This window comes from Muntiacus reevesi, chromosome 3 (genome assembly GCF_963930625.1).
Source record: "Muntiacus reevesi chromosome 3, mMunRee1.1, whole genome shotgun sequence".
NCBI classification, from domain to species: domain Eukaryota; kingdom Metazoa; phylum Chordata; class Mammalia; order Artiodactyla; family Cervidae; genus Muntiacus; species Muntiacus reevesi.
The window spans coordinates 98747838-98773107 of NC_089251.1; the positions used below are offsets into that span (position 1 = coordinate 98747838).

The window sequence follows — 25270 nt, forward strand, 5'->3', positions numbered from 1 at the left end:
GAAAAAAAGCAGCTCTGCTTCTGCCCACCCCTCTCTCCCGGCAGCTGCACTCCCCTGATTACAACTGAGCTTTGAGCTGGAGTTGGCGGGTGGGTTAAGTATCCCTCTTTACGTCTCAGCCCCCTCCCCAGCACCACCCCCACACCAATTGCCAGGCCCAGCAGCTCAGCTTTTTGAACCAGGAAGAGAGCCTCAGTGCCTTAACCCTGCGGGACCCTTACAAGGGAGGATGGAGTGTAGGGTATTGGTTGGGCTCTGACTGGCCTCGTCCTGCCGCCTTGATTAAGGCTTCCTTTTCTGTCAGTATCTCCAGGGTCATCTTCACTTTACCCTAGAAACACCATGGGTTGTGGGGGCACTGAGTTCAGATGGCTGGAACAAGAACCTGCCTCTTCCCTGGTTCAGAAGGAAAAAGGGGTTCAGCTCGGGCCCCCAGAAGTCTGTTAGAGCCAGGTTATATGACACAGCGGGCTTCCCAGGTGGCTCAGAGGTAAAGAATCCACCCGCCAAGGCAGGAGACTTGGGTTCAACCCCTGGGTTGGGAAGATCCTCTAAAGAAGGAAATGGCAACCCACTCCAGTACTCTTGCTGGGAAATCCCATGGACAGAGGAGCCTGGTGGGCTGCAGTCCACGGGGTCACAAACAGTTGAACAGGACTTAGCGACCAAACAGTGTGGCTCAGCAGTCAGCCCTGTAATGCAGGCAACAGGCATCCCCCCCAGCTCATACCGACAAGCGCCATTTGCCACCATCGAGGACCTGGCAAGGCCACCAGCCAGCCACATTCTTCATCTTAAAGAGGGACGAGTGCTTGTGCTGGAGGAAGTGGGGCCACTTGGGGTCAGCCTCCAGCATTCTGACAGAGCACAGCCTGGAGTGCGGGGCCGGGAGGGGCATGTCTGACAAATCCAGCTCCAGGACCCCTGAACCCAGAGAAAGGTCGTCAGTGACGCAGGCACTTCCCTGCCCTGTGGCTGCGGGCCCCGCGCTGGGGTCTCACCTAGAAAGTCATCCGTGGAGATGATGTTGTTGTCCCAGACCTGGATGATGAGCCGGGCTGGGAACTTCGTCACCGTGGGGTCCAGGCTCCATATGTAGTCCTGGAGGGTGGCAGAGCATGTATTACTGGCCTGGCTCTTCTTGAGAGTTCATGGCCACTGAGCCACTCACCACCCAGCCGTAATGGGACGGTCATGGAGGAGGAGGAGGGGCAGGAGGGTTTCTACCCAAGGCCACATTCCAAGCGTCTCTGTGCAACTCGCAGGCTCCGGGGGGAGGGGAGGGAGCGTGTCTCACCCCCCACCCCACCTCGGGCCTGTTGGCTGTGTGCTCGGTCACTCAGTCACGTCCGACTCTTTGCAACCCCACGCACTATAGCCCGCCAGGCTCCTCTGTCCACGGGATGCTCCAGGCAAGAATACTGGAGTGGGTTGCCATTTCCTCCTCCAGTGGATCTTCCCAACCCCAAGGATAGAACCTGTGTCTCCTGCATCAGCAGGTGGATTCTTTACCATTGTGCCACCTGGGAAGCCTGGGCACGTTACCTTCTCGCTCAAGACACACACATGCTCTGCCACCAGGTAGTCCAAGGTGAAGATGAACCGCCAGTTGAAGATGCCCTCCCCCGTCAGGGAGCGGTAGTGGACGTCCGTCTTCTGCATGTCCTTCTCCAGCCCGAACAGCCACCTGGGGCCAGAGTCTCCTCACCTGGGGTTCTCGGTTCATTGTCCCCACTCCCTGAGCTGGCGCCCCGGGGGGAGGGCTGCCCAGTACACCCCGAGATCAGGAGCATCCCCAGGAATGACAGAACTAGGCACATTGGAGGGCACTCTGCCCCTTCCCTCACCCTTTGACATAGATGTCGTTTATCCTGTCGTTACTGTTCTCCTTCGGGTCCACGAGGGTGGTTTTCCAGATAATGCAGCGGAGCTCATACCTGCAGCCACCGTTGTCTGAAGCTTTGTGGAGGAATAGCTCCCCAACCACAGCCTCAGCAAGGTGACAGGCCAGAGGGGTGGGGGTAGCTGTGCTCCGTGCCCACCCAAGTCAGGCTGGGCTTGGGGGGCCGCCTGAGGAGGCGGCGCTCTAGATCCCCCGCAGAGGGCAAGTGTCACGGTGACTCCGCGTTGGAGCCTGTTGGTGCCTCGCCCTGCCTGGTGTCACTCACCTGTTAGGCTTCCTGGGCCCAATGTTGACTGGGGGGCCGGGAGGCCCAAGCTTCTTAGGGAAGATGTCCACCCACATTTGCACCTTTCCCTAGAGCGGACAAAGATGAGCTGGCTGGGCTTAGCCAAACCCCCCCCACCACCCCCCCACCGCTACTCCCGCTCTCAGCATGCTGGCCTGGGGGGAGGTCCCCGTCCCAGGTTCCAGGCCTGCTGAGGCTGTTTCCAGCACTAAGCATTGGGGGATCTAGGAGGTCGATGGACTTCAGATAGGAAGTCAGTGCACCATGCACCAGCTTCCACTTGTTTCTTTTCTTGGCGGGGAGAACACGCTGGTGCTGTGTGACGGCTGTGAAGCTGGGGGCTGTGATGCCAGGGTATCACATGTCACTGGGGTCTAGAGGGGGATGCCATTTAACAGGCCCTGCCTGACAGCCTCTCTGCACAGAGCTACGAATGGGACAGGGGCTGTGTTGATTAACCACCTAGTGGCCCTGAATAAGGGTAAGCTAGGTAATCCCCAGGTGATTTCATGTTGTGGAACCACATCCTAAGGATGTTAAGCTTTCCACCAAGAGCAGAGGTCTAGGCAAGAAAGGATAGAACCGGTGAGGAAAGGGGAGAGAAGAAAGCAAGAAAGTAGAGTCACCAACACTTTGGTCACCTGATGTGAAGCGCCAACTCATTGGAAAATACCCTAATGCTGGGAAAGATTGAGGACAGGAGGAGAAGGAGGCAACAGAGGGTGAGATGATTATCCAGCATCACTGACTCAATGGACGTGAGTTTGAGCAAACTCCGGAAGATGGTGAAAGACAGGGAAGCTTGGCGTGCTGCAGTCCATGGGGTCACAGACTCAGACACGACTTGGCAACCAGACAACAGCAACAACAAGAGCTACCAACAGTGAGAGTCCTTCAAACCACGTGACCTGGTTTTATTCTGAAGCTGGCCTCATTGACTGAGAAGACAAGTTCAGTGAGGGTGGTTTTAAAAAGTGCTCGGCAGAGAATTTTGTTATGTAGAACGTGCTGTCAGGTTGAGAGATGGGGAGAATGAGATGAGCCGTTCTGGTGGCTGGAGGATGGGGGATCACTGGGGTGCCTGTGGGGATTTTTATTCCTTTTGTTTGGGGTTCCTTGCTGTGCAGAAAACACAGCCTGCATTTCACAGCCAAGTCAGGGTTATGATGTCTGCACTCTGACCCCCGCTCCATCCTTCCCACCTTCCATCCAGGGGAAACTCGGGCAGTGCTGACCCTGGCGGGTGGGGCCACCAAACACTTCCACAGCAAACACAGGGCCTCAGCTTTTCACCAGCAGCTTTTTCAGATCTGACTCTCTCCACTCTTCGTGACATCGCTGCAGTTTCTTAGTAACACACTCAGAACATGTTTGCCATCTTTGCACTCACATCTGTGGATGCCTGGCCTTTCTTTGCCCTCTCATTCTAGGTGGTGGGGCTTCCCCGCCTCCCACTCCAGCCCCTTAAGGCTCATACCTGGTCGATGCCCGGCTGGCTGTCACTGTACAGAGTGCGGGTCTCCACATGCTCGGGTACCAGCCCCTGGGTATTCAGGAGGTACAGAGCCAGGCGCTCTTTCTTAGATCCCAAGAAGCGCGCTCTAGGGGGCTTGAGTTCTATATGGGGAGAGGGGATGGGTAGGAGGTATCAGGAAGTCACGGCCTTCCCATCCCCCACATGGGCCCCGCCTTCTCCACCCTCGGTCTGGGAGGTGGACTTGGTGATCCTTTACAGGAGGGTAGCAGACAGGGTGGCGCTAGTGGTAAAGAACTCTCCTGCCAATGCGGGTAGACTTAAGAGATGTGGGTTCAATCCCTGGGTTGGGAAGATCCCCTGGAGCAGGAAATGGCAACCGACTCCATGCCTGGAGAATCCCACGGACAGAGCAGCCTGGCAGGCTGCAGTCCATAGGTCACACAGAGTCGGACACGACTGAAACGACTTAGCTTGTGTGCAGGGACAGGGTGGGGGTAATGCCTTCTGGCAACTCCTCCATCCTGAGCCCCACCGAGGCAGAGGCCTGGCCCTGCGCTTGCTGGCAGGTGTGTACGCTTCTCACCAAAGCTTTGCAGTTCGAATTTTTTCCCGTTGTAATAAACAGAGTCACCCTCAGGGCTGAAGAGAGGCGGCGGTAGTCCCTTTCGCTTGGCGTGGTGCTCCAAGAGCAAGCTTGGGGGCATCTGATCCCGCCACCTGAAGGGCCCTGACCTGTGGGGAGACCCGAGTCCTGGAGAAGCCCCTGCTGCCCGCTGCAAGCTGACCGGTGCTGGGAGTAGGCATGCAGATGGGTTTGGGCCCCAGCTCCCCGGCCCGGGATGCGGGTGTCTTCAAGGGGAGCTGTGGGCTCCCTCCTCCACCCTCACCTGCTCCCTTGCCCACCGCCCCCCCCACCCCACCCCAGCTCAGGTCCTCACTGGCAATAGGATTTGGAGAGCCCACAACGAGCTCCAAAGCCAGACAGGAGTCGGTCTTCAAGGTCAATGACTGTGGTTCCAATCATATCATCAGGTGAGAATAGGTCAAAGTCATATAGCTGGATCTCTAGGTCTTTCTCCAGGGGGATGGTGCAGCTCAGTTCAAACATCCTAGGGAGAGGGTGTTGGAGACACAGAGACTGACCGTGTTATCCACCTGCCTCCGTCTCCAGCGCCCTGGCCCCATGCGCCTGTGCCCAACTCTGTTTGGTCCCGGTGAATATAGACAGCAGAGCCTGGCATGACTGTCGTCTGCCAAAAACCAGCCCTCAGTCCTGGTGGGAGCGACTTTCTTTTTTTTTTTAATTTATGTGGCTGCTCTGGGTCTTAGTTGTGGCACGCAGGATCTTTAGTTGTGGTGTGAGAACTCTTAGTTTCGGCATGTGGGATCTAGTTCCCTGAGCAGGGATCAGACCTAGGCCCACTGCATTGGGAGTGCAGAGTCTTAGCCACTGGACCACCAGGGAAATCCTGGGAGTGATTTTTGATAGGCCTGGGGTGCAGGACTCTGAGCTCCCTTCCAGGGCAACATGTCTGAGAGGGAGGGGAGGGCTGGGCTGCCCGTTGGTGCTGGTGCTTTGTCCATCAATTGAACACAGTGCTAGGAACGCAGAAGCGAGACAGGAACATGAGCTTTCTCTGCCTCTGGGACTGCTCCCAACCCTCAGGGGATGAGAGCAGGGGTGTGGGACCGGGCGCACTGGGGCGGCTCACACGCCAAAGATGGGGTCCAGAGTGTTGGGCTGGTACTCGTCCCGGTTGCCAAGCATCGTCTGTCCCAGTTTCAGGATCACGTAAGGGTCACACTGGGGTTCAGGCAGAAGTGAGGGGAGGACAGGAAATAGGAATCAGCCCGGGTTGGCGAGGGAGGGCAGGAGTGAGTCAGAGAGGAGCCCCTTGAACAGACAGGGCCTTTGGGAAGTCTGCAGTCTGCGCATCAGTCCAGGGGGCTCCGGGATGCTGGGGTGCAGAGTGAGGTGTCGGGGTCGGGGGGCGGGGAGGCTGGTTACCAGGCCGTTGATGTCTTGGGGCTGCAGGTGGGAGGCTCGCACAATGTACACCCGCACCACACACTGCTGAGGGAAGTCCTCTTTCTTAGGCCAAAGCGGGAACTGGCGAGGGGGCTTGGGAGCTTCCGGGTTCTCAGGAAAGGGGTAGACGCGGAACTGGCCCTGTGCGTGTGTCAGGGAGGGAAGGTCTTGGCCGCCAGCCTGGCAGCAGCGGCCTGGCTGTGTAACCCCCTCCGGGAAGGTCCTCGGGCCCCCAGTCAGAAGAGTGGGTTGTGTTGAGGATGGCAGGACCTGAAACCCACAAGGACCGGTGGGGGCAAGTGCTGCAGAGATGCTCAGCCAGGACCACGATGTTCAGGAGGGGTGATCAGGAGGGGCATTCAGAGGGGTGTTAATGCAGGAACTGAGCTCCCGGTTTCTGCCAAAGGGAGCTCTCTTTCCATCCCCATTCACCCTTCCAGGTCCGCACTTCTTTTCAAAAGCTCTTGAGCCTGAGCGGGGATTGAAAAGCCCTAACCCTTCCTGCATCGGGTGAGGCAACCTTGAGTCCCTGCGGAAGTCAGTCTCTGCCCCCCACTCTCGAGACTGTCAAGCCCTCCATGCCCATCCTCACAATGAACATATAGAACCAGGGCTCCTAGCAGAGTCTTCTCCCGGGCAGAAGGGGCCCAGGGTGACGGGTGCAGCCACGCAGGGCGGGACACACACCTTGAACTCCCCTACCACAGGGCTGTCCAGCCTGGGCCGTTCCTGGTAGAGTTTGAAGGTCTGGCAGAAGTCCTGCAGGCCTTGGAAGGCTGGCACAGCCTCCAGCTCGCAGTCATACACCTGTGGGAGGGTGCGGAGGACTCCGCTGGCGGGGGTAGGGGCAGCCGGCTAGGGCCTGGCCAGAGGGGACCATCCCTAGGATGGGGCGGGCGGAGGGACCCCTGGGGTCAGCACGACTGCTGCCAGTGGAGCGCTGGTTTCTGAAAGCCAGGGGTCGTGTGGTCCAGTCTTGTGGAGACGGTGCGGGAACACCCCCTGCTGCCCTTCTCCCCGCCCCTCCACCAGCTTGGCTGTTCCCTGAGGACCCCGTGCCCGCATGCTGGCCTCCCCCGCACAGCCTCTCCGCCCCCCTCAGCGGTCCTTGCTCTCAGGGGCCTGCGGACCTTCAGGGTGTGGTAGTCTTTGTATTTGTACTTCAGGGTCCGGGGAGCGTCTCCGGTGGCCCAGAACAGCTTGCTCCACCAGTCTACCTCCTGGTCATCCTCGTCCTGGCAGGAAGAGAGGGCGTTTCCCTGGGGAAGGGGCGCGGGGGCTTCCTCTGCCCCACCCCCACCTGGGCTGCCCAGGGTTGTGCCTTTCCCCGAGGCTGAGCCTCCGTCACCTCAGCTTTGCTGGACTTGAACCAGAACTTTTCACAGAGGTAACCTAGGAGCTGAAAAATGACTGCACGTGAGCGAGGCCCAGCTGCCCAGCCCACCCATCGCCTCCCACTTCCCAGAGGAGAACGGACCCAAGGTCACGGCCTCCTTCCCTGGCTCCCTTCCCATTCACAGAGGCCTCTTAATTCAGGGGTCCTCAGAAATAGGCTGGAGGCCAAGAAGGAGGGGAAGGTTTGTTCTAGGTTCTCTTGCCCGCAGCCCAGATTGAACTCTGGAAGGCTCAGAAGTTCAGAGCCTTAAGCCCCACCCCAGGCTTCTAGATTCGAATCTGCATTTGTTCAGGATGTCCCAAGGATTCCTGTGCATTCAAAGCCAACAGGCGCTGCTTCAGGGCAGCAGTTCTGAAGTTCAGAAACACTGGAATCACTTGGGGTGGGGTGAGGTATGAAAGCGTTCGTCACTCAGTCATGTCCGACTCTTTGTGACCCCATGGACTGTAGCCCGCCAGGCTCCTCTGTCCGTGGAATTCTCCAGGCAAGAATCTGGAGTGGGTAGCAATTCCAGGGAATCTTCTCCAGGGGATCTTCCCCACCCAGGGATCAAACCCAGATCTCCTACATGGCAGGATTTTTTTACCATCTGAACCACCAGGGAAGCCCTTGAAAAAAAAAAAGAGAGAGAGAGATTGATGCCACCTGGGTCCTACCCCCAACAATTGGTCAGTGGTCTGGCCATCCGGGCTTTTTAAAATTCTTGAGCAACTCTAATGTACAGCCCAAGTTGAGAATCGCTGCTCTTGAGTTTCCCTGAACAAGTAGGCCTCACCCTGGAGGCACAGACATCAGAGCTGTGTTTAATCCACCCTCCTCAGGCACAAGGGCCATTTCCTGAAATGGCACAGGGCCTCCGGCCCTTCACTCACCTCCTGGTACTTTTTCACCGACAGGGCTGCGTGGAGAAAGCGCAGTTGTGAGTCTCAGGAGAGAGGATGAGGGGGAGGAGGAGGGGCACCCCTGTGCAGGGTCAGCCCGTGGGTGAGGCCTGGGGAAGGGCAGGGAGAGAGGGTCGTACTTGGGGGCCGCGGGGGCACGTAGTCTTCGGCCCAGGGGTCACAGAAGTAGGGCTGCAGAGAGTGAACGTTGGCCTGACCCACCACGGTCTCCTGGCCGAAGTCCTGACTGTCCACCACCTTCAGCACCAGCGGCAGTGCAAAGGTCTCCTCCGTAGGCATGTACTGCAGTGCCAGGACAGGCCAGGGCGTGAGGCTTCCCGCGCGACGGGCATCGTCCCAGCCCTCACCCACGGTGTCCTTACCAGTGTGAGGAGGAGGGCTGACTGGGCAAAGTTGGGATTGGTCTGAAAGTCCCTGATGGGCTCGGTCTGCAGGGACTCCTCCCAGCATTCCACCAGGAGCCGGGGCGAGCGCATCTGCTTCATGTTGCGAAGGCCCCAGACCAGCATCTGGTGGGATGGAGAGCGGGTGGGGGCGGGAACAGGCAGCGCCTCTGTACTGGGGTCCCGGCCTGGCTGGGGGGCCTGCAGGGCCAGGGCACGAGGCTCGCCCAGGCCCCGTCTCCTGTGGGGAGGAGCGCTCGTGCTCCAGGCCTGGGCACCGTCCTCTCTCCTCCATGACGGAGGTGCCGCTCTTCCTCCCTTGCTGCCCGTCTGGCCTCTAATCGCTTCTCTGGGAGGAGTTCCTGACGCTGGCTGCCTCCCAGGCCTACAGCAGCTGGTGTGGCCCCGGGCTCCCAGGCATGGCGGTGCCCTCTAGCTCGTGGCTGATTTGGGTCCCACAGAACTCCATGGCCGGTTAGCACGATAGTGCCCTGAGATCTCGCTGTCTGTGGCCCCACACTGGGCACCCCATGCATGGTCACCCCCTCCCCAGAGAGCTGCCTCGGGGCAGAGTGGGAACCAGCCACCTGGCCTGATGTGGGCTGTGGTGCTGGGAAGACCTGACCATCATCCACTCTTGGCCAGGTCTGTGGCAGGCACCGAGGTTCTAACATGGGGCCCTCCATGCTACTCTCAGAAGAGGTGAGAAGCGGCCTGGCATTTGGAGTCTGGGAGGGCCGGGCCTAAACTCTGGTGCTGCCACAGAGCCCCTGTGTCACTGCACGTGGGTGTGTTATTTCTCAGAGCCTGAATTTCCTTCTCTGGAAGGCGGTAGTCCCTAATTTTTGCTCAGGGGCCACGTGAGGCTCACACACCGTAGGTAATGAATGCTAAAGCCCTTTGTCTACAACCTGCTGGGTGCCAAGCCACTCAGTCATGTCCGACTCTTTGCGACCCCCTGGACTATGGCCCACCAGGCTGCTCTGTCCATGAGATTCTCCAGGCAAGAATACTGGCATGGGTTGCCATTTCCTTCTCTAGAGGATCTTCCCAGCCCAGGGATCGAATTTGTGTCTCTTACGTATCCTGTATTAGTAGGCAGTTTCTTTACCACCAGTGCCACCTCATGACATTTCGCTGCTGCAGAGATTTGCATTAAAATACTGCAGAATATTCTATCAGAGCTTTTGCCCTTCACGTCTCTCTGTGTCTCTCACAGGGTATCTTCTTGGGGTCCAAGCTTTGGATCAGGTAGGCAGAAGGCACAAGAGGGTCAGCAGAGAGTGCTCCGTGACGCTCAACTGCTCTGGGGACATCTTGCGCCCCACCCACCCGCCTGCCCCGCTCCACGCTTTGTCACCTCGATAGCCATTTTCCTGAGTGTGGGCTGGATGCTCTTGGGCAGGATGTAGATGCCGTTCTTCCAGGGCACACTTAACATGGGCAGCTGCTGTCTGAGGCTCTGAAGGGATGAGGCAGGGGAGCAGGGAGATGAGGGCCCATTGCTCTGGTCCTACTGTCCCCCCTCCCCCACTCAAGCAGGACCCTGAGAGCACTCAGCTGAGGCGGCCCTGGAGCCGTTTGGGCAGGAGCTAGTGGCGCAGTCATGGAGAGGCCGGGCAGTTCGGCACCTCCCACCCGGCGGTGTCTGAGCCAGGGCCCCCCAGGGCTTTCTTGGGGGACTGGGCTTGGGGGCTGCCAGTTGTGGAACCCATGGCAGAGGAGCGGGGCAGGGTGGGGGAGCTGGGCACCCCACCTCCCAGCTGGACCCCCTCTCCTAGCACCTCAGTCTCAAGGATCAGCTCACAGGACGCCAAGATTTCGCCCTCTTCGTCCTCCAGCCCTCTTACGAGGGGGTGCCACCTCATGGGGGGCAGGATCCGGTCTCGGGCGTTCAGCCAGACCACCGGGTGCCACACGGCCCGTCCCCACCGTGTCTCACTGCCCTGGGGGGAAGGGGTAGTTCACAGAACACGGGGCCAGGCTGGCAGCATCCCGGCTCCTCCCGGGACTCTGCCGCCGCCAGGATCAGGGCTGACATTTATGTTCTCAGGCTGTGCTCTGCGAATCGGCCTCACTGAGCACTTTCTGAATATTCTCCTCCACAATAATGACTCCTCACAGGAATTCCCTGGTCGTCCAGTGGTGAGGACTCCTCACTTCCACTGCAGGGGCCATGAATTCAATCCCTGGCCAGAGAACTAAGATTTCTTCATGCCATGTGCATGCATGAGTGCTTAGTTGCTCAGTCATGTCTGACTCTTTTTCAACCCCAGGGACTGCAGCCTGTCAGGCTCCTCTGTCCATGGGATTCTCCAGGCAAGAAGACTGGAGTGGCTTGCCATGCCCTCCGCCAGGGGATCTTCCCCACCCAGGGATTGAACCAGCATCTATTACGTCTTCGGCACTGGCAGGCGGGTTCTTTACCACTAGCAACACCTGGGAAGCCCCAGTCATGCCGCACAACGAAGCAAATAAAATAAGATGAATAAATACAGTCTCCTCAGAGCTCTGCCCAGCCCAGCCCACCTCACCTGGGGGTCCCGCTGCCACAGTTCCAACACCACACACGGCGGGCCCTCTCTGGTGTCCTGAGGGTTCTCGTACAAAAGGAGGTGCTGAAAGATGAGCGTCTGGGCCCATGTGGGGGCTGCAGAGCTCTTCAGGGTTTGGGTGCACTGGCTGTGGTTCAAGAAGACCAGCCTGATGAAGGGCCCTGGGGATGGAAGTTGAGGAGGTGGTGCCTTGGAGCTACTGAGTGAAGCCCTCCTCTCTTCTGGCTGCTGGCACCACAGGACCCAGCACCCAGGGAAGCTCAGTCCCGCCAGCCACAGCCATTCCAGAAGGCCACCTCAGCGTTAGGCGCAGAGCCCGTGGGCTGATAGCCAGAGGCCACCTTAAACTGTCATGGGTGGGGTCCAGGCATCACAGACTCAGAGTGCCCAGTGGCTTCTCTGGAGGGGTTCTGGGGACCAGGCTACATGTACGTGGCTGCTCTTCCTCATTATCAGCAAGTGGCCTTGGCATCAAAGGACATCACAAGTCCCTTTGGAAGAGGGTGGTGGTGGTTTAGCTGCTCAGTGGTGTCTGACTCGCTGCGATCCCGTGGACTATGTAGCCCGCCAGGCCCCCCTGTCCATGGGGTTCTCTAGGCAGGAACACTGGAGTGGGTAGCCATTTCCTCCTCCAGGAGATCTTCCCCACCCAGGGATCAAACCTGCGTCTCTTGAATCTCCTGCACTGCAGGTGAATTTTTTTTACTGCCAAGCCACCAGGGAAGCCCTCTCGATGCTCCCAATGGACACAGCTCCCAGCGGACACCCACTGCCCCGGCTAGACCCCGTCTAGCACTCTGGCTCCTGACAGACAGGGCCACTGCCGGCCCAGGGCACCTGAAATCTCCATGCGGGGCTGGAAATTGCCAAACCTCATCCCCACCTGTCGTTTGCCCCCTGAAGGGGACAAGGGGTGCCCAAGCCTGTCGCCCTGTCTCTTGCCTGCGTGTCTCCTCCTCCCCCTCGCCCCTTAAGGCCCAGCTGAGTGTCCTCCTTTGGCTGAAGCCTCCCCTTCCCAATCTCACGGTGTTGGGACACACGGCGAGACTGCTCCCATCCTGTGTTCCCTGCTCCTGTGTCTTCTCCCCAAACCAGGGTCACGAGCTGCTGGGGGCAGGGATCTGCAGCTCTGTCACCGCCTTCCTCACCATCCTTTACACTGCTGGGTGGTCAAGTGGGGGGTCCCTGAGAGGCTGGTGGGGAAGGGGTGCCCTTGCCTACCCTGGAATGTCTGGACATGGCTGGACATCAGGTTCCGGGCCTGGTAGATGTAGCAGAAGAGCTGGTAGTAGTGGGGCTCTGGGAAAGAGAGGAGCCATGTCTGCCACCTGCCTTCAGGCCCCCCACCCCAGGCCCCCTGCTCCCCACCCTCAGGCACTGGGGGCCTTTGGGGTCACCCAAGCAGACTGTCCACTGCATGCTCACTGTTGAAGACGCAGTAGATGAAGGGCAGGTTGGGCGTCTGGGTGACGGCTGGGGGTGCCCTCCAGACACGCCTGAGGCTGTCCAGCCTCCGTGTGGATGACACCGTGTCCACCTCTCTCTTCATCTGCTCTTTCATATCTGTGCTCTGTGCCCAGGACAGACTCCCTGAGGCTCTTGGGTGCCTTTCTTGTCACCTCCAGCGCAGGCCCAGGTCACCCTTCTCCCCAGCCAAAGCCCAAGAATGTCCCCTCCACCACCCCAGAGCGGCCACTGCGTCGGACCACACAGGGCACCTCCGGCTGCCTGCCCCACCAGGCATGCCCTGGCTCCGGAGGCGGGGTTGCAGGAGGGGAGACCCCTAGCCCACTGGGGCTTTACCAAGGATCCCTCCAGGAGGAATATGGGTGCAATGCCCTTGACCTTGTTGGGGGCCAGCCTGCGGTGCCAGCAGCGGCGGCGGAAGCAGCTCTGGGGCTGAGGGTTCAGGTGGAACTTGGAGCCGAAGACGCCGTACTCCCAGCCTGCCTCGTCCTCAGCCAGGCCGGGGTGGTGCTGCGGGGGGAGCGCAGGCGCCCTCTCACCCGCTGTGGCTGTGGCTGTGGGTGAGCGCCCTCTGCGGGCCCCCCTCCCACCCTGTGGTCCCCCCAGTCGCTGCCCGGGCGGCCCCTCACCAGCTGCAGGAAGGAGAGGGTCTCCTGCTCGTGGCTCAGCCGCCCGTGGTCCCGGTAGCGCACCCGTGCCCAGCGCCGGCGCCGCCGTGAGTAGTAGGTCTTCTCCACCGAGTTCCAGACCTGGGGCAGCCCCGAGGGCGGGATGCCCACGCCGTACTCCCAGCCTGCGGGGCCAGGACACGGCCCGTGGGTGCCCAGGGGCCCGGATGGGCCTGAGACAGGCCCCGGGAAGGGCAGGCCAAGGGGGCAGTGCAGTCCCTCATGTCTAGGTCTGTCTGAACACAGGGAAAGGTGTGGTCACACAGCAGTGGGCCGAGCCCAGCAGCCCATCTGACAGATGAGGAAGGTGATCTCACAGATGTCCCGGGACCCGCACACATCACCCAGTTCACAAGTAGCAGAGCCTGCACCCGGAGCCCTGATCTTCTGACTCCTAGCCCATTCATTGCTCCTCCCCTGGGGCCGCTAGGCTGAACCAAGCTCTGGACTTGACCTTCATATGCCCAGGAGGCGTTCAGCATGTTGGCTTCCCAGATGGAGGCAGTGGTAAAGAACCCGTCTGCCAATGCAGGTTAGACAGAAGACACTCAATCCTTGTGCTGGGAAGATCCCCTGGGGGCATGGCAACCCACTCCAGGATTCTCGCCTGGAGAATTCCCACGGACAGAGGAGCCTGGCTGTCCATGGGGTTGCAAAGAGTCGGACACGACTGAAGTGCCTTAGCACACATGCACACACCTGTCTTAAACCTGGGGCCCATGTCTGTGGCAAGTAGGGAGGCCCCACTCTCTGAAGGCTGGGGACCCCAGGGACATAGGCCCAGTCTACCAGAGAGCTTGGCGGTTTTCAGCTCCAGACCCTTCCGCCCTCAGCCAGCGTCCAGAGGACTGACCCTCATTGTCCACTGCGTGGTTCAGCTCCACGGCCCAGGTTTGCTTCACGTGCCAGCCCTGGGGGCACTTCACAATCTCCCGGGCCTCCACGGGCTCTCCATTCTGTGGGTGGACAGACAGGGCGGGCCTACTGCGGCCGTCGTGGCCTCCCACCCCAGAGGCAGACAGTCCTTGTTACGGCTAGTGCCACCCGAGTGTTCACTTAATGCGCTTTTATGGGTTTGCCTTTCTGAACCGTACATGCATTTTTAAAAGGAACCCTTATATAAGCACTATCAGTTTTATATAAACTTTACATAACCACTCACCATAAATAGGAAATAACTGTATGTATGACTAGGAAAGTAAAGTAGCGTGACTGAATCTCAGGTGGATGCTGCTGCCTGCCCACACCCAAGCCAGCTCTGCCCTTGTGCAGAGGAGACCAGCCTGTGAGACGTGAGTTAACCTCGCTGTCCAGTCAGGAGTATGTCAAGGCTGTATATTGTCACCGTGCTTATTTAACTTATATGCAGAGTACATCATGAGAAATGCCAGGGTAGATGGAGCACAAGCTGGAATCAAGATTGCCCGGAGAAATAATAACCCCAGAAATGCAGTCAACACCACCCTTATGGCAGAAAGCAAAGAAGAACTAAAGAGCCTCTTGATGAAAGTGAAAGAAGAGAGTGAAAAAACTGGCTTAAAGCTCAACTTTCAGAAAACTAAGATCATGGCATCTGGTCCCATCACTTCATGGCAAGTAGATGGGAAAACAATGGGAACAGTGACAGACTTTATTTTGGGGGGCTCCAGATGACTGCAGCCATGAAATTAAAAGATGCTTGCTCCCTGGAAGAAAAGTTATGACCAACCTAGACAGCAGACTAAAAAGCAGAGACATTACTTTGCCAACAAAGGTTCAGATCTAGTAAAGGCTATTGTTTTTCCAGTGGTCATGTATGAATGTGAAACTTGGACTATAAAGAAGGCTGAGCGCCAAAGAATTAACGCTTTTGAACTGTGGTGTTGGAGAAGACTCTTGAGAGTCCCTTGGAATACAAAGAAATCCAACCAGTCAATCCTAAAGGAAATCAGTCCTGACTATTCATTGGAAGGACTGACGCTGAAGCTGAAACTCCAATACTTTGGCCACCTAATGCAAAGAACTGACTCCTTGGAAAAGACCCTGATGCTGGGAAAGATTGAAGGCAGGAGGAGAAGGGGACGACAGAGAGTGAGATGGTTGGATGGCATCACTGACTCAGTAGACATGAGTTTGAGCAAGCTCCGGGAGTTGGTGATGGACAGGGAAGGCTGGCCTGCTGTAGTCCATGAGGTCGCAAAGAGTTGGACACGACTGAGTAACTGAATTGAACTGATCCAGTAAGCAGCCACCAGCCAGCACGTGCGTGTGCTCAGTTTGCAGTTGTGTCGGATTCTTTGTGACCCTATAGACCGTAACCCACCAGGCTCCTCTGTCCGTGGGATTCTCCAGGCAAGAACACTGGAGTGTTTCCTCCTCCAAGGGATCTTCCCAACCCAGGGATGGAACTTGCGTCTCCTGCATTGACAGGTGGATTCTTTACCACCGAGCCACCTGAGAAGCCCACCAGCCTCCTGGGGCTCCTTCTATTTAAGTTCAGTAAAATGAAACAAAATTTGGGAATTCCCTCATGGTCCAATGGTTAAAACTCTGAGCTTCTACTGCTGGAGGCCCAGGTTTGATCCTCGGTCACAGAACTAAGATCCCACAAGCTGTGCAGTGTGGCCAAATAGAAAAGAAACAAAATTTAAAGTTCAGTTCCTCACTTCCACAAAGGCCACATTTCAGGCACTCAACAGCCACACGACAGTGGAGGTACAGAACATTTCTATCATCACGGAAAGTTCTCTTGGGCTCACAGACTTAGAAAATGAACTTACGGTTGCTGGGGGAGAAGGGATAGTCAGGGAGTTTGGCATGGACATGTACACATTGCTGTATTGAAAATGGATGATCAACGAGGACCTACTGGATAGCACAGGGAAATCTGCTTAACGTCATGTGCCAGCCTGGATGGAGGGGGGTTTGGGGGAGAACAGATACATGTATGTGTGTGGCTGAGTTACTTTGCTGTCCACCGGAAACTATCACAACATTGTTAACTGGCTTTATTGCAATAAAAAATTAAAAGTTAAAAGAAGAAAAGTTCTCTCGGACAGTGTTGGTTTAGACCAGCCCCAAACAGTCTCCTATTCTGGGTAAAAGCACTGCCTTTGCACGGGGGGCAGAGACACTCTGCATTCTTCCAGTCCCACTTAGGGTACCTCTTCCTGCCACCTCGGGATACAAACCCCATCAGTGCTCACCCGGGTCCCACTGACCCAGCGCTCTCAGCTTCCAGGCCCCCCGGGAGCATGGATTGTCCCCCACGCCCCCGACTCACCACATCCGTGTTGGGGATGGCGGCGGGCACCCAGGCCCCCGTGGCATCCCGGCGCTGGTTCTCATACACTTCCTCCAGCACCTGGCTCTTGTTGATGTCCGTGTCCAGGAGCAGCCTGGGGGCGGTGAGACCCCAAGTTCCCAGCACACCTCCCTGAGCTTACCGACCCCTGGGGTCCTCTTTGCTGGCCAAGCACTCCCATACCTGGCAGCAGCACCTGCTCTGGGCAAGGCTGGGCAGCGGGGCCTAGCATGCAGGGTAGGGGGGTGGGCAGGGCCCCCCGGGACCAGGCTTCAGTGGCTGCATGCCTGCCTCCCTGAGTTGCTGCCTACTGGCCCTCCTAGGTAAAACAAAGTGCCAGCTCCAAGGCTGCCTGTCCAGGGGCACCCAGACTCCAGGCCCCACGCCCCAGTCTCACCTCCTCTGAGGCTCCACTGTCCACGGACCTTCCCAGTGCCATCCATGGGGCTCTTTGAAATCTTCCTTGGGAAGGGCCTTGTGCCCCATGACATCTGAGAAGTTGGGGCAGTGTTGCAGGAACTGTTGTCCCCACTGGTCCTTAAACTTGGCCTGGTTCTCGTACTGAGAGAGGGGAAAACATCAGTGCCCACAGCCCCCTCCGCACACCCGGCACCCGCCCAAAGCCTCCTACCCTGGGCTGTACGTGCCTCCTAGAAACAAGGAGCCAGGCAAGAAAGGGCATGGGACCTGCCTGGGGGCAGGAGCTGTGTCATCACTTGTGATGGGACAGCACCTCCCCTGCTGTCCGTCAACACAGGCAGATGCCATGAATCAAGTGCTCATGTGGCCAGGCCCCTTTCAGCCACACTCTCCCATTTCACAGGTGATGAGGCTGAGGCTCAGAGGTCACCTCTACCCCAGGTGGCTCAGCCATGGAGGAGTGGAGTGGGGTGGATGCCTGCGTTAGAGCCTGCTGGTTGCCTGCGACGTGACCTGTCCTCTCCACGTCACTGGGGAACCCAGTCCTGCTCCACCACTGCCACTGGGTCTGGAAATTTCTTCCACATTCCCCCGAGGGACGCTCAGCCCCTGCCCCCTGCACTCATCCTAACCCCCCTCTGTCTCGGAGCCTCCAAGTCCTGCCGTCTCTCCATCCACAGCATGCAACTTAGGAACCATGAAAACAGGTTTTAACTCAGTCAAAAAGTCTGAAGTGTTAGTTGCTCAGTTGTGTCTGATTCTGTGAGCCATGGACTGTAGCCCGCCAACCTCCTCTGTCCATGGAACTCTCCAGGCAAAAATACTGGAGTGGGTAGCCTTCTGCAGGGGATCTTCCTGACCCAGGGACTGAAGCCAGGTCTCCTACATTGCAGGCAGATTCTTTACCACTGAGCCACCTGGGAAGTCTGAAACTCAAAACTTGTTTCCCCTCTATTCTCAGGACCTTCTCCTAAGCCATGTCCTCCCCCTTCTCTGATTATAGAGCAACCTCTGGCCGGCTGCTCACCCACCCCCTGGGTTTACAGTTCTGAGGGAAGATACCCCATTTCCAATTCCTCTATTTCAGAGCTCCCCTCCCCAGCTGGGGTGGGTAGGGGCCCCAGGCTGTCACATTAATGATGGACAAGGACCCTGCAAGCAGTCAGAGCCTTACTCACCTCATGTGCCCTGAACTAACTGGGAGAAATTTCCTGTAAACCTCCATCCCAGTGAAAGTGACTGGCCCCAGGGGACCACTCAGTTGCCCTCCTGTTACCAAGGCCATGGCTTGTCAACAAGGGACTCCTTTAGTCTTTGTCACTTCCCTCTAGCTCCTTTTACGGTTCTCAGATTCTGCCAGCGATCTTTTCTCCACCTTCGGAGTTGGGCTGGTGCCAAGTCACCCTCCCGCCAGCACCCCCGCCTCGCCCCCACTCACCGTCTCTGCATACACGACCACTTCGCCCTGGCGGAGCAGCTCCAGGTCCCTGCTATCAGTCACGTTGCCGAGCCACATGCAGACCCGGAGCTGGGCGGGGAGGGTGTCCTTCTCTCCTTCTCCCTCTGGGTACTGAGCCAGAGGCAGGTCAGCAACCACAGGGGTTCGGGCCCCCCGGGGGCAGGGGCATGGGTTAGGGAGGGGCACACACACCTGCCCCTTCACCCTCAGCCCCGGGAGCAGGGGCTTCACGCTGAGCTGGGTGACGGGCATCAGAGGCTGGTGCGGGGTGAGGGGTGCAGGAGTGCAGAGGGGCAGGACCACTAGGGAGCCTGGGAATGCCCTAGGGAGGAGTGGAGCCGACGGTGACATTGACAATGACACTTGCCATGTGATGTGCCAGGCACTGTGCCAAGTACCACATGTGTCATGTATGCTCCAATGCCCACACACCACTACAGAGTGGGTACCTTCATCACCAGGCCCATTTCACAGAGAAGCAGGCTGCGGCCAGACACAGTGGGCCCCAACTCACACAGCCATGAGCCACAGAACCAGGATTCAAGTCTCAGTGTTCTTGTAAGATAAGAAGGACTCAGATGGGCACCATTGGGATGGAGCCTTCCACGACGGCGGGAAGGGCAATGGGGAGCCAGGAAGTCTCTGAGAGGGAGGCAGGGTCTCCCACCTGCCTCCCCAGGGCGGGACGGGGAAGGCTGGAAGCTAGGACTGTCTTCAGGGCAGAAGACTTGTGTTCAGTCAGCCTTATTTATGGATTGTATCTGATAGGAAGGGCTGGAGCCCAAACCTTAAAGGTATTAAATATGTAGATAGCAGCCAATGATGGACCAGGGGAGAGGGGACAGGGACAGGACTAGGTGAGGTGTGAGTACAATGGAGGGGACAAACTTGAGGAACATTTATGATGGGCATGGACTTGGCACCGGCTACATGCCGATGGACCCAGGCTCCCGCCTCCCTCTGTTTAAACCCCATTTCTCCTGGTAAAGGGCCCAGCAGAGAGGAAATGGGCATGCCCTCCAGAGGCTCATGGGGGCTCTCCGGTGTGGGGGTAGAGGGTTCAGGGCTTCTCCCTTGGGGTGTCCTGGGCCCTCTCCTCCCCTGAGGACCCCCGACCTCCCCACCTGCAGGAATAGGGTCTGTGTCTTCCCACAGAACCTGCCGGAGTGCCGGGCCCCGTCTGGGGAGAACAGGATGCTGTGGGCGGGCACCTGAGCATAGGCAACCCGCTGCTCCCGGGACATCAGCCAGATCATCACGTCCGGGAGGTTCATCTGGGGCTGCGGGCGCAAGAGCGTCAGGCCTGCCTGAGTGGCCGGTACCAAGGCCTGCTCCCGGCCGGAGTATCCAGCGCCCACCTCGGGGAGCACGGCATTGAGGCGGTACAGCCAGCCCTCTGCGGTGGCCACCATGTCCCTGGGGGGCGCCTGCTTGGCCTTCTGGGCCAGTTCCTGCAGAAGGAGGCGGCGGAGCTTCCACCTGTTCTTGTCCAAGTCGGTGGCTTTGGGCTGACTGGTCATGCAGGGCAGCGGCCGCCTGTGGCCAGGAGCGGGGAGCAGGGGCTGGTCTCTCTCCCATCTCACCTGCTTACCACCCCGCCCAGCCTCAGTGTCCTCCCTAGACCGGAAAGCTTGCCCTACTGGTTGGCCCAGCTGACTGGTCCTCTGAGACCAAGTTGGCCGGAACAGCTGGTCGACCTGGTGGACAGGCCTGCAGACGCAGAGTGCAGGCCTGGCGAGTGGGACGGAGCCCTGCCTGCCCTCCTCAGGAAGCACACTCACTGGGGGTCTGGCCCTAAGTTCTCATACCTCCTGTTCCGGTCCTCCCAGCCCCCGCAGCGTGCCAGGCCCGTGCGCAGGACCTCCTCATGGACAGAGGTGTGAGCTGTGAGACGGGGGCCAACCAAACCCGGGGAGGAAGGGATCTAAGTGGGCTGTAGGCCCGAGAGAGGCCTTACAAGGGCTCTTCCAGAACAGGCAGAAGCCTGATGAGGGCCTTGTGGCGAGGGGTGACGGAGGAGAAGGTGTGGGCTGGGACGTGCAGGGCTTGTCTGGACAGTGGAGAGAAGCTTGGTTTGATAGGAGCATCAGGCGTGGATGTAGAGGGGACAGTGATGGGAGGAGAGGTCAGGACCGTTTTGGAGGTCCCTGAATGGCAGAGAGGCAGTTCTGTTATTTGGAGAGAGATCTGAGCTTATGTTTCCTGTGGAGGCGGGGGTGCGGGAGGGAGGCGGTGGGGCAGTTGCTCTGTAGGGTCTGGTCTGCGCCCCAGGCTTTGTGTGGACTTGATCTAGCTCAGCCCTAGCCCCGGGGGTAGGTGCTCCCCGCCCCTACTTGCAGTCCTCCACCAGCTCCCTCAGCAGTTTCTCCCACTGCGGAAGCAGAGCCGGGTCCCTCGGATTCCTCATGGACTTCAGGGTGTCCAGGTTGGCCTTCTGCCCAGCAGGAGAGAAGCAGTGTGTGAGTGTGGGGCTCCCCTGGGACAGGCTGACTGGCCTAGGATGCTTTCAGCCAGGACTTGGGGACCTTTGAGTTGGTGATGGACAGGGAAGCCTGGTGTGCTGCAGTCCGTGGGGTCACAGAGAGTCGGACACGACTGAGCGACTGAACTGAACGGAGGGGTAACCTGGAGATGTCCATATCCAAAGCTGTCACATAGCACTGAAGGCTAGGATTCCCTCCCGACTACCCTACAGAAAAAATGGGTGGCCGGAAGAAGCCAGGATGTAGCAGGACTGTGAAGGGGTCACAGGGTCTTGACCTCGGACTTCCCTTCTGTTGGTGCGAAAAAGTCACATCTAAGGCGGGGGAACCAGGGGGGCTCTGCTGCCTAAAACTGCTCAGAGGCTCCCCCCTCAACACACACCTAAGATCGTTTGTGGTCTGACCCTTCCCAGCTCCGCTGGTCTTATTTCCTCATCACCTCCACACCCCAACCCCCCAGAAACTTCCTATCACTATAGCTTTGTGCAGTGTTCTTTCTCTGCAGCCCCACCACTCACCCCAGCAAGACTCTGCTCAAATGTGGTCTCCTTTCCCAACAGCTCCTCTGACTCTCCTCTCTTCATCTCACCCCTCCCACCTGACTCTCTGCCCCTGTGGCTCTTAGCACCTGAATCTCCCCTGCAGCCCTGCTGCTCTGCGTCCTAACTATTGCACGTCTGACTTCCCTGCTGGTGAAGACTGTGTCTATGTATCTTTGTGTCTCTGGTGCTTGTGTCTGGCACCTCAGCTGGTGTGGGATGCATGAGAGAGCTGAGTGACCTGATTCCTAAGGCTGCGACTCATTTTCCCAAGTCTCCCATCAACGACCTGGGTCCTGGGACTTCCCTGGTGGTCCAGTGGCTAACACTCCATGCTCCCAAGGCAGGTGGCCCGGGTTCCATCCCTGATCAGGGAACTAGATCCCACATACTGCAACTAAGAGTTTGCATGCCACAACTAAAGACCCGGTGTAGACAAATTAAAAAAACCAAAAATAGACCTGGGTCTGTCCCTGGTCCCCGTCACTCCCCTGCCCACACGACTCACCAGGCGATCCCGCGTGAACTGGAGGAGGTTGAGGCAGTTCATACGGAAGCCGACGTCCTCCCAAAAGGAGGTCACGGCCACAACAGGCTTGGTGTTGTACCAGGGCACGTAATAGTAGATGTTCCCTGAAACACAGAGCCACATGTGTGGGGCGGGGGTGTCTGAGGGACACCCCGCACCGTGTCCCCTCTCAGAGGACCTTCCCTGGGCCATGCCATTCCTCTAGGGGGTGATCTGCTAAAGCATCCCAAGTGGACCTGTCCCGCTGGAGGGTAGGCTGTGGGCCAGTTCAGGATGGATATGTTTGATGAGCACAGCTGGCCTAACAGGGCTCTCACGGTGCTCCACGTCACTCGAGCTCACAAGGTCCCCAGTTCACAGGAGGGAAAACCCACGCTAGAATGGGAAGTGGTTTCCCTGCGATGGCTCAGCCAGGTGGTATGATGTGGGCATTCAGTTCCAGAGCCTGTGCCCCTAACTCAGGCGAGATGCCAAGGACCAGGTCTGCCAAGGTTGGGTCTTCCTTCTGAGTGTCAGGAGGCAGAGGAGGAGTGGGCCCTGGGTTCAGAGACCCAGAGTTTGGTTAGGGTGGGCGGACACCTGACATAAAGGGCCTGCCCATGCAGAGGAGTGGGGTGGAGGGGCAGGCATGGTCAAAAGTCACTGATGAGCCTGGCAGACTGGGTCCCCTGGCCATGATTCTTACTGAAACAAGGGCAGGGAAAGCTAGATGAAACACATGGTATTCTTTTTCTGAAACATTTTGCTGAGTTGAAATAAAATCCACAGGAAACCTAAAATAAAGTCAAAGCAGAAAGTCTGTGAGGCAAGTGGAAGCAAAGTGGACAATTGTCCTCTGAGTTTCTGGAAAATCTTGAAGAACTGACTCTTCTCTGTGATAACTGCCAGGGCCCAGAGGTCAGGAGAGACAGCCGAGCACTGTCTGAGGACACCCCTGTGAAACAGGTTGAATTGCGTCCCCTATAAAGCTGAGTTGGGGATTTCCCTGTGGTCCAGTGGTTAAGAATCTGCCTTGCAACGCAGGGGACTTGGGTTTGATCCCTGGTGGGGGAACTAAAATTGCACATGACTCAGGGCAACTAGAGAGTCCATGCACCACAACAAAAGATCCGCATGTCTCAACAAAGACCCGGCACAGCCAAATAAATAAGTAAAGAACTTTTTAAATCCAGAAATTAAAAGAAAAAGAAAGAAAAGTTAAAAATAAAAAGTTAAAAACCAGACAAAACTGTTAGTTAGGAGAAGGACAGCAGCCCTTGGTGTGGGTGGGGGTGGCAGGTTCAAGGGGCCCCTGGGATGTTGGGATTTTGTTTCATGGTCTGAATGTTGTTATGTGGCTATGTTTGCTTTGCAATAATTCATTGAGCCGAATACTTTGGTTTGTGTACTTTTCCATAGATGTGTTATATTTGAATCAAGAGCCTACTCAAGAATTATTTTTAAAAAAAAACCACTGGGATCAAAATATATAAAATACATATAAATATATAAAATATATATAAAATACAGTGTGTCAAATGGTGGAAAATGCTATGGAGAAGGATGATGTGGGAGAGAGAGAGGGCGCGGCCAGAACTTTTCTCATAGAATAGTTACCTATGGCTTTTCCTAAAAGATCTGGAAGAAATTATGCAGAATGCAGCCCAGAGAGATGAAGAATACAGAAGGAAGATTTAAAAACGTGTGGAACAGCATGAGAAGTTTCACAGAGGATAGAGTAAATTTGAGAAGGAGCTAGGAGAGAGAAGGGTAAGAGGTCGTTTTCAAAGAGAAAGTATCTTATAATTTTCCTGAATTGTTGGAAGGACACCAGTTTCAAACCCTCGCACTGAGTGAATCACAGGAATGATAAATAAACAGAGACCCAGGACTGGGGCTCTCAGATGTGAGTGAGCCGACACAAGATGGCAATTTTCTTCTGCTGCTCTTGGATAGCATACAAAAGCAACAAGGAGAAGGGAAATAACTCCATTTTCAGCAAAACAAGGAGACAGATATAATCTGCAGGCTCAAAATACACATAAGGGCTGCCAGAATCAGCTGTGAGTGCCTGAGGAGCTGTGAGGGTTGAAGGGTGACGGAAGTCACCTGGGGGTGGGGGGTGAATGGCAAGACAGACAGCGGGAGCCACGGCTGGATGGGGGCAGAGTGCAGCTAAAGAACACCCCCGGAACGAACTCAGGACTCAGACGAGGATATGTGAGCTGGCAAGACTCAGAAAAAGAACAGAAGAGAAAACAAAAACATTACAGGAAGGAAGACGGCATGAAAGGAAGCCCAGCAGGGAATGAGACTCCACAGACACTCCAGCAAGAGGCAAAGAAATCAGAAGGGCAACGGGGGACCTCCCTGGCGGCCCAGTGGCTAATACTCTGCACTCCCAATGTAGTGGGCCCAGGGTTCGAGCCCTGGTCAGGGAACTAGATCCCACATGCCACAGTTAAAGATTCAGCATGCCTCAATGAAGACTGAAAATTCCACATTGAGAAACTAAAACCCAGTGCAGCCAAGTAAATAAAAGTAGACATAAAAAAAAAGAAAGAAAAATGACCAAAATAAGATAGAAATAAAGAGCCAAAGAGGATCAGAGAGGAAATGACAGATACAGAAGAAAAGTTAAGGAGAATTGTTAAGCCCATAAATGAAGCCCCAATAGTAGACAACCTAAACAATGGAACAGAATATTTAAAAACACAATTAAGAAAACCCACCTGGAAAAAGGATAATCCTTTTTAACAAATGATGATTGAAAAACTGAATACTCATATGAAAATTATTGATAATTCAAAAGGAACCATGGGGACCTTCCCTGGCAGTCCAGTGGTGAAGACTCTGCAATTCCACTGCAGGAGTCAGGGTTCCATCCCTGGTCAGGGAACTAAGATCCCATGTGCTGTGCCATGGCCAAAATAAGAACCATTACAGCTCAATGTAAGAATTAAAACTGTAAAAATTTTAGAAGAAAAAGTAGAAAATCTTTATGACCTTGAGTGGGGCAGAGTTCTTAAATAGGACAACATGAAAGAAAAAAACAACTGAACTTCAGTCAGTTGAAAATGTTTGCACTTCAAAAGATACCATTTAAAAAATGAAAAGACAAGCCACAGACTATTTGCAAATCCTATATCTGATAAAGTATTTGTATCCAGAACATATAAAGAACTCTTACAACTCAATAATAAGACAAATAACCCAACTGAAAAAATGGGCAAAGACTTGAACATATAAACAAAGAAGACACAATGGCTAAGAGCATATGAAAAGATGCTCAGTATCATTTGATGTTAAAGAAATTCAAGTTAAAGCCACAGTAAGATACCTGGCCACAATAATAAATAAATAAACCACAGAGAGGAAGAAAATATTAGCAGAACCTATCTGACAAAGGAATTGTATCCTAGTAAAAGAACTCTTGCAATGTGATAATATAAAAAGACAAACGATGAAAGATAGGCAAAAACCTGAACAATCCCTTCACTAAAGAAAGATAT

General features: G+C 56.3%; 1 protein-coding gene across 1 annotated transcript in view; it reads right to left on the reverse strand.

Annotated features, from left to right (window-relative positions):
* Nucleotides 1-25270, reverse strand: part of FER1L5 (fer-1 like family member 5) — a 54217-nt gene that overhangs the window by 570 nt on the left and 28377 nt on the right. The window contains exons 20-51 of the mRNA XM_065928871.1: nt 21759-21883; nt 20562-20662; nt 19587-19764; nt 19353-19508; nt 18208-18339; nt 16747-16910; nt 16329-16443; nt 13920-14022; nt 13028-13191; nt 12735-12908; nt 12357-12501; nt 12153-12230; nt 10911-11092; nt 10146-10322; nt 9737-9826; nt 8356-8502; nt 8113-8275; nt 7964-7989; nt 7044-7094; nt 6826-6930; nt 6383-6502; nt 5675-5836; nt 5379-5470; nt 4605-4775; nt 4250-4398; nt 3667-3806; nt 2169-2257; nt 1848-1937; nt 1546-1687; nt 1002-1101; nt 731-924; nt 222-331 (exon numbers count right to left, since the gene is read on the reverse strand). Of these exons, the coding sequence (XP_065784943.1) occupies nt 222-331; nt 731-924; nt 1002-1101; nt 1546-1687; nt 1848-1937; nt 2169-2257; nt 3667-3806; nt 4250-4398; nt 4605-4775; nt 5379-5470; nt 5675-5836; nt 6383-6502; nt 6826-6930; nt 7044-7094; nt 7964-7989; nt 8113-8275; nt 8356-8502; nt 9737-9826; nt 10146-10322; nt 10911-11092; nt 12153-12230; nt 12357-12501; nt 12735-12908; nt 13028-13191; nt 13920-14022; nt 16329-16443; nt 16747-16910; nt 18208-18339; nt 19353-19508; nt 19587-19764; nt 20562-20662; nt 21759-21883 (4135 nt within the window). The remainder of the gene's footprint in view (nt 1-221; nt 332-730; nt 925-1001; nt 1102-1545; nt 1688-1847; nt 1938-2168; nt 2258-3666; nt 3807-4249; nt 4399-4604; nt 4776-5378; nt 5471-5674; nt 5837-6382; nt 6503-6825; nt 6931-7043; nt 7095-7963; nt 7990-8112; nt 8276-8355; nt 8503-9736; nt 9827-10145; nt 10323-10910; nt 11093-12152; nt 12231-12356; nt 12502-12734; nt 12909-13027; nt 13192-13919; nt 14023-16328; nt 16444-16746; nt 16911-18207; nt 18340-19352; nt 19509-19586; nt 19765-20561; nt 20663-21758; nt 21884-25270) is intronic.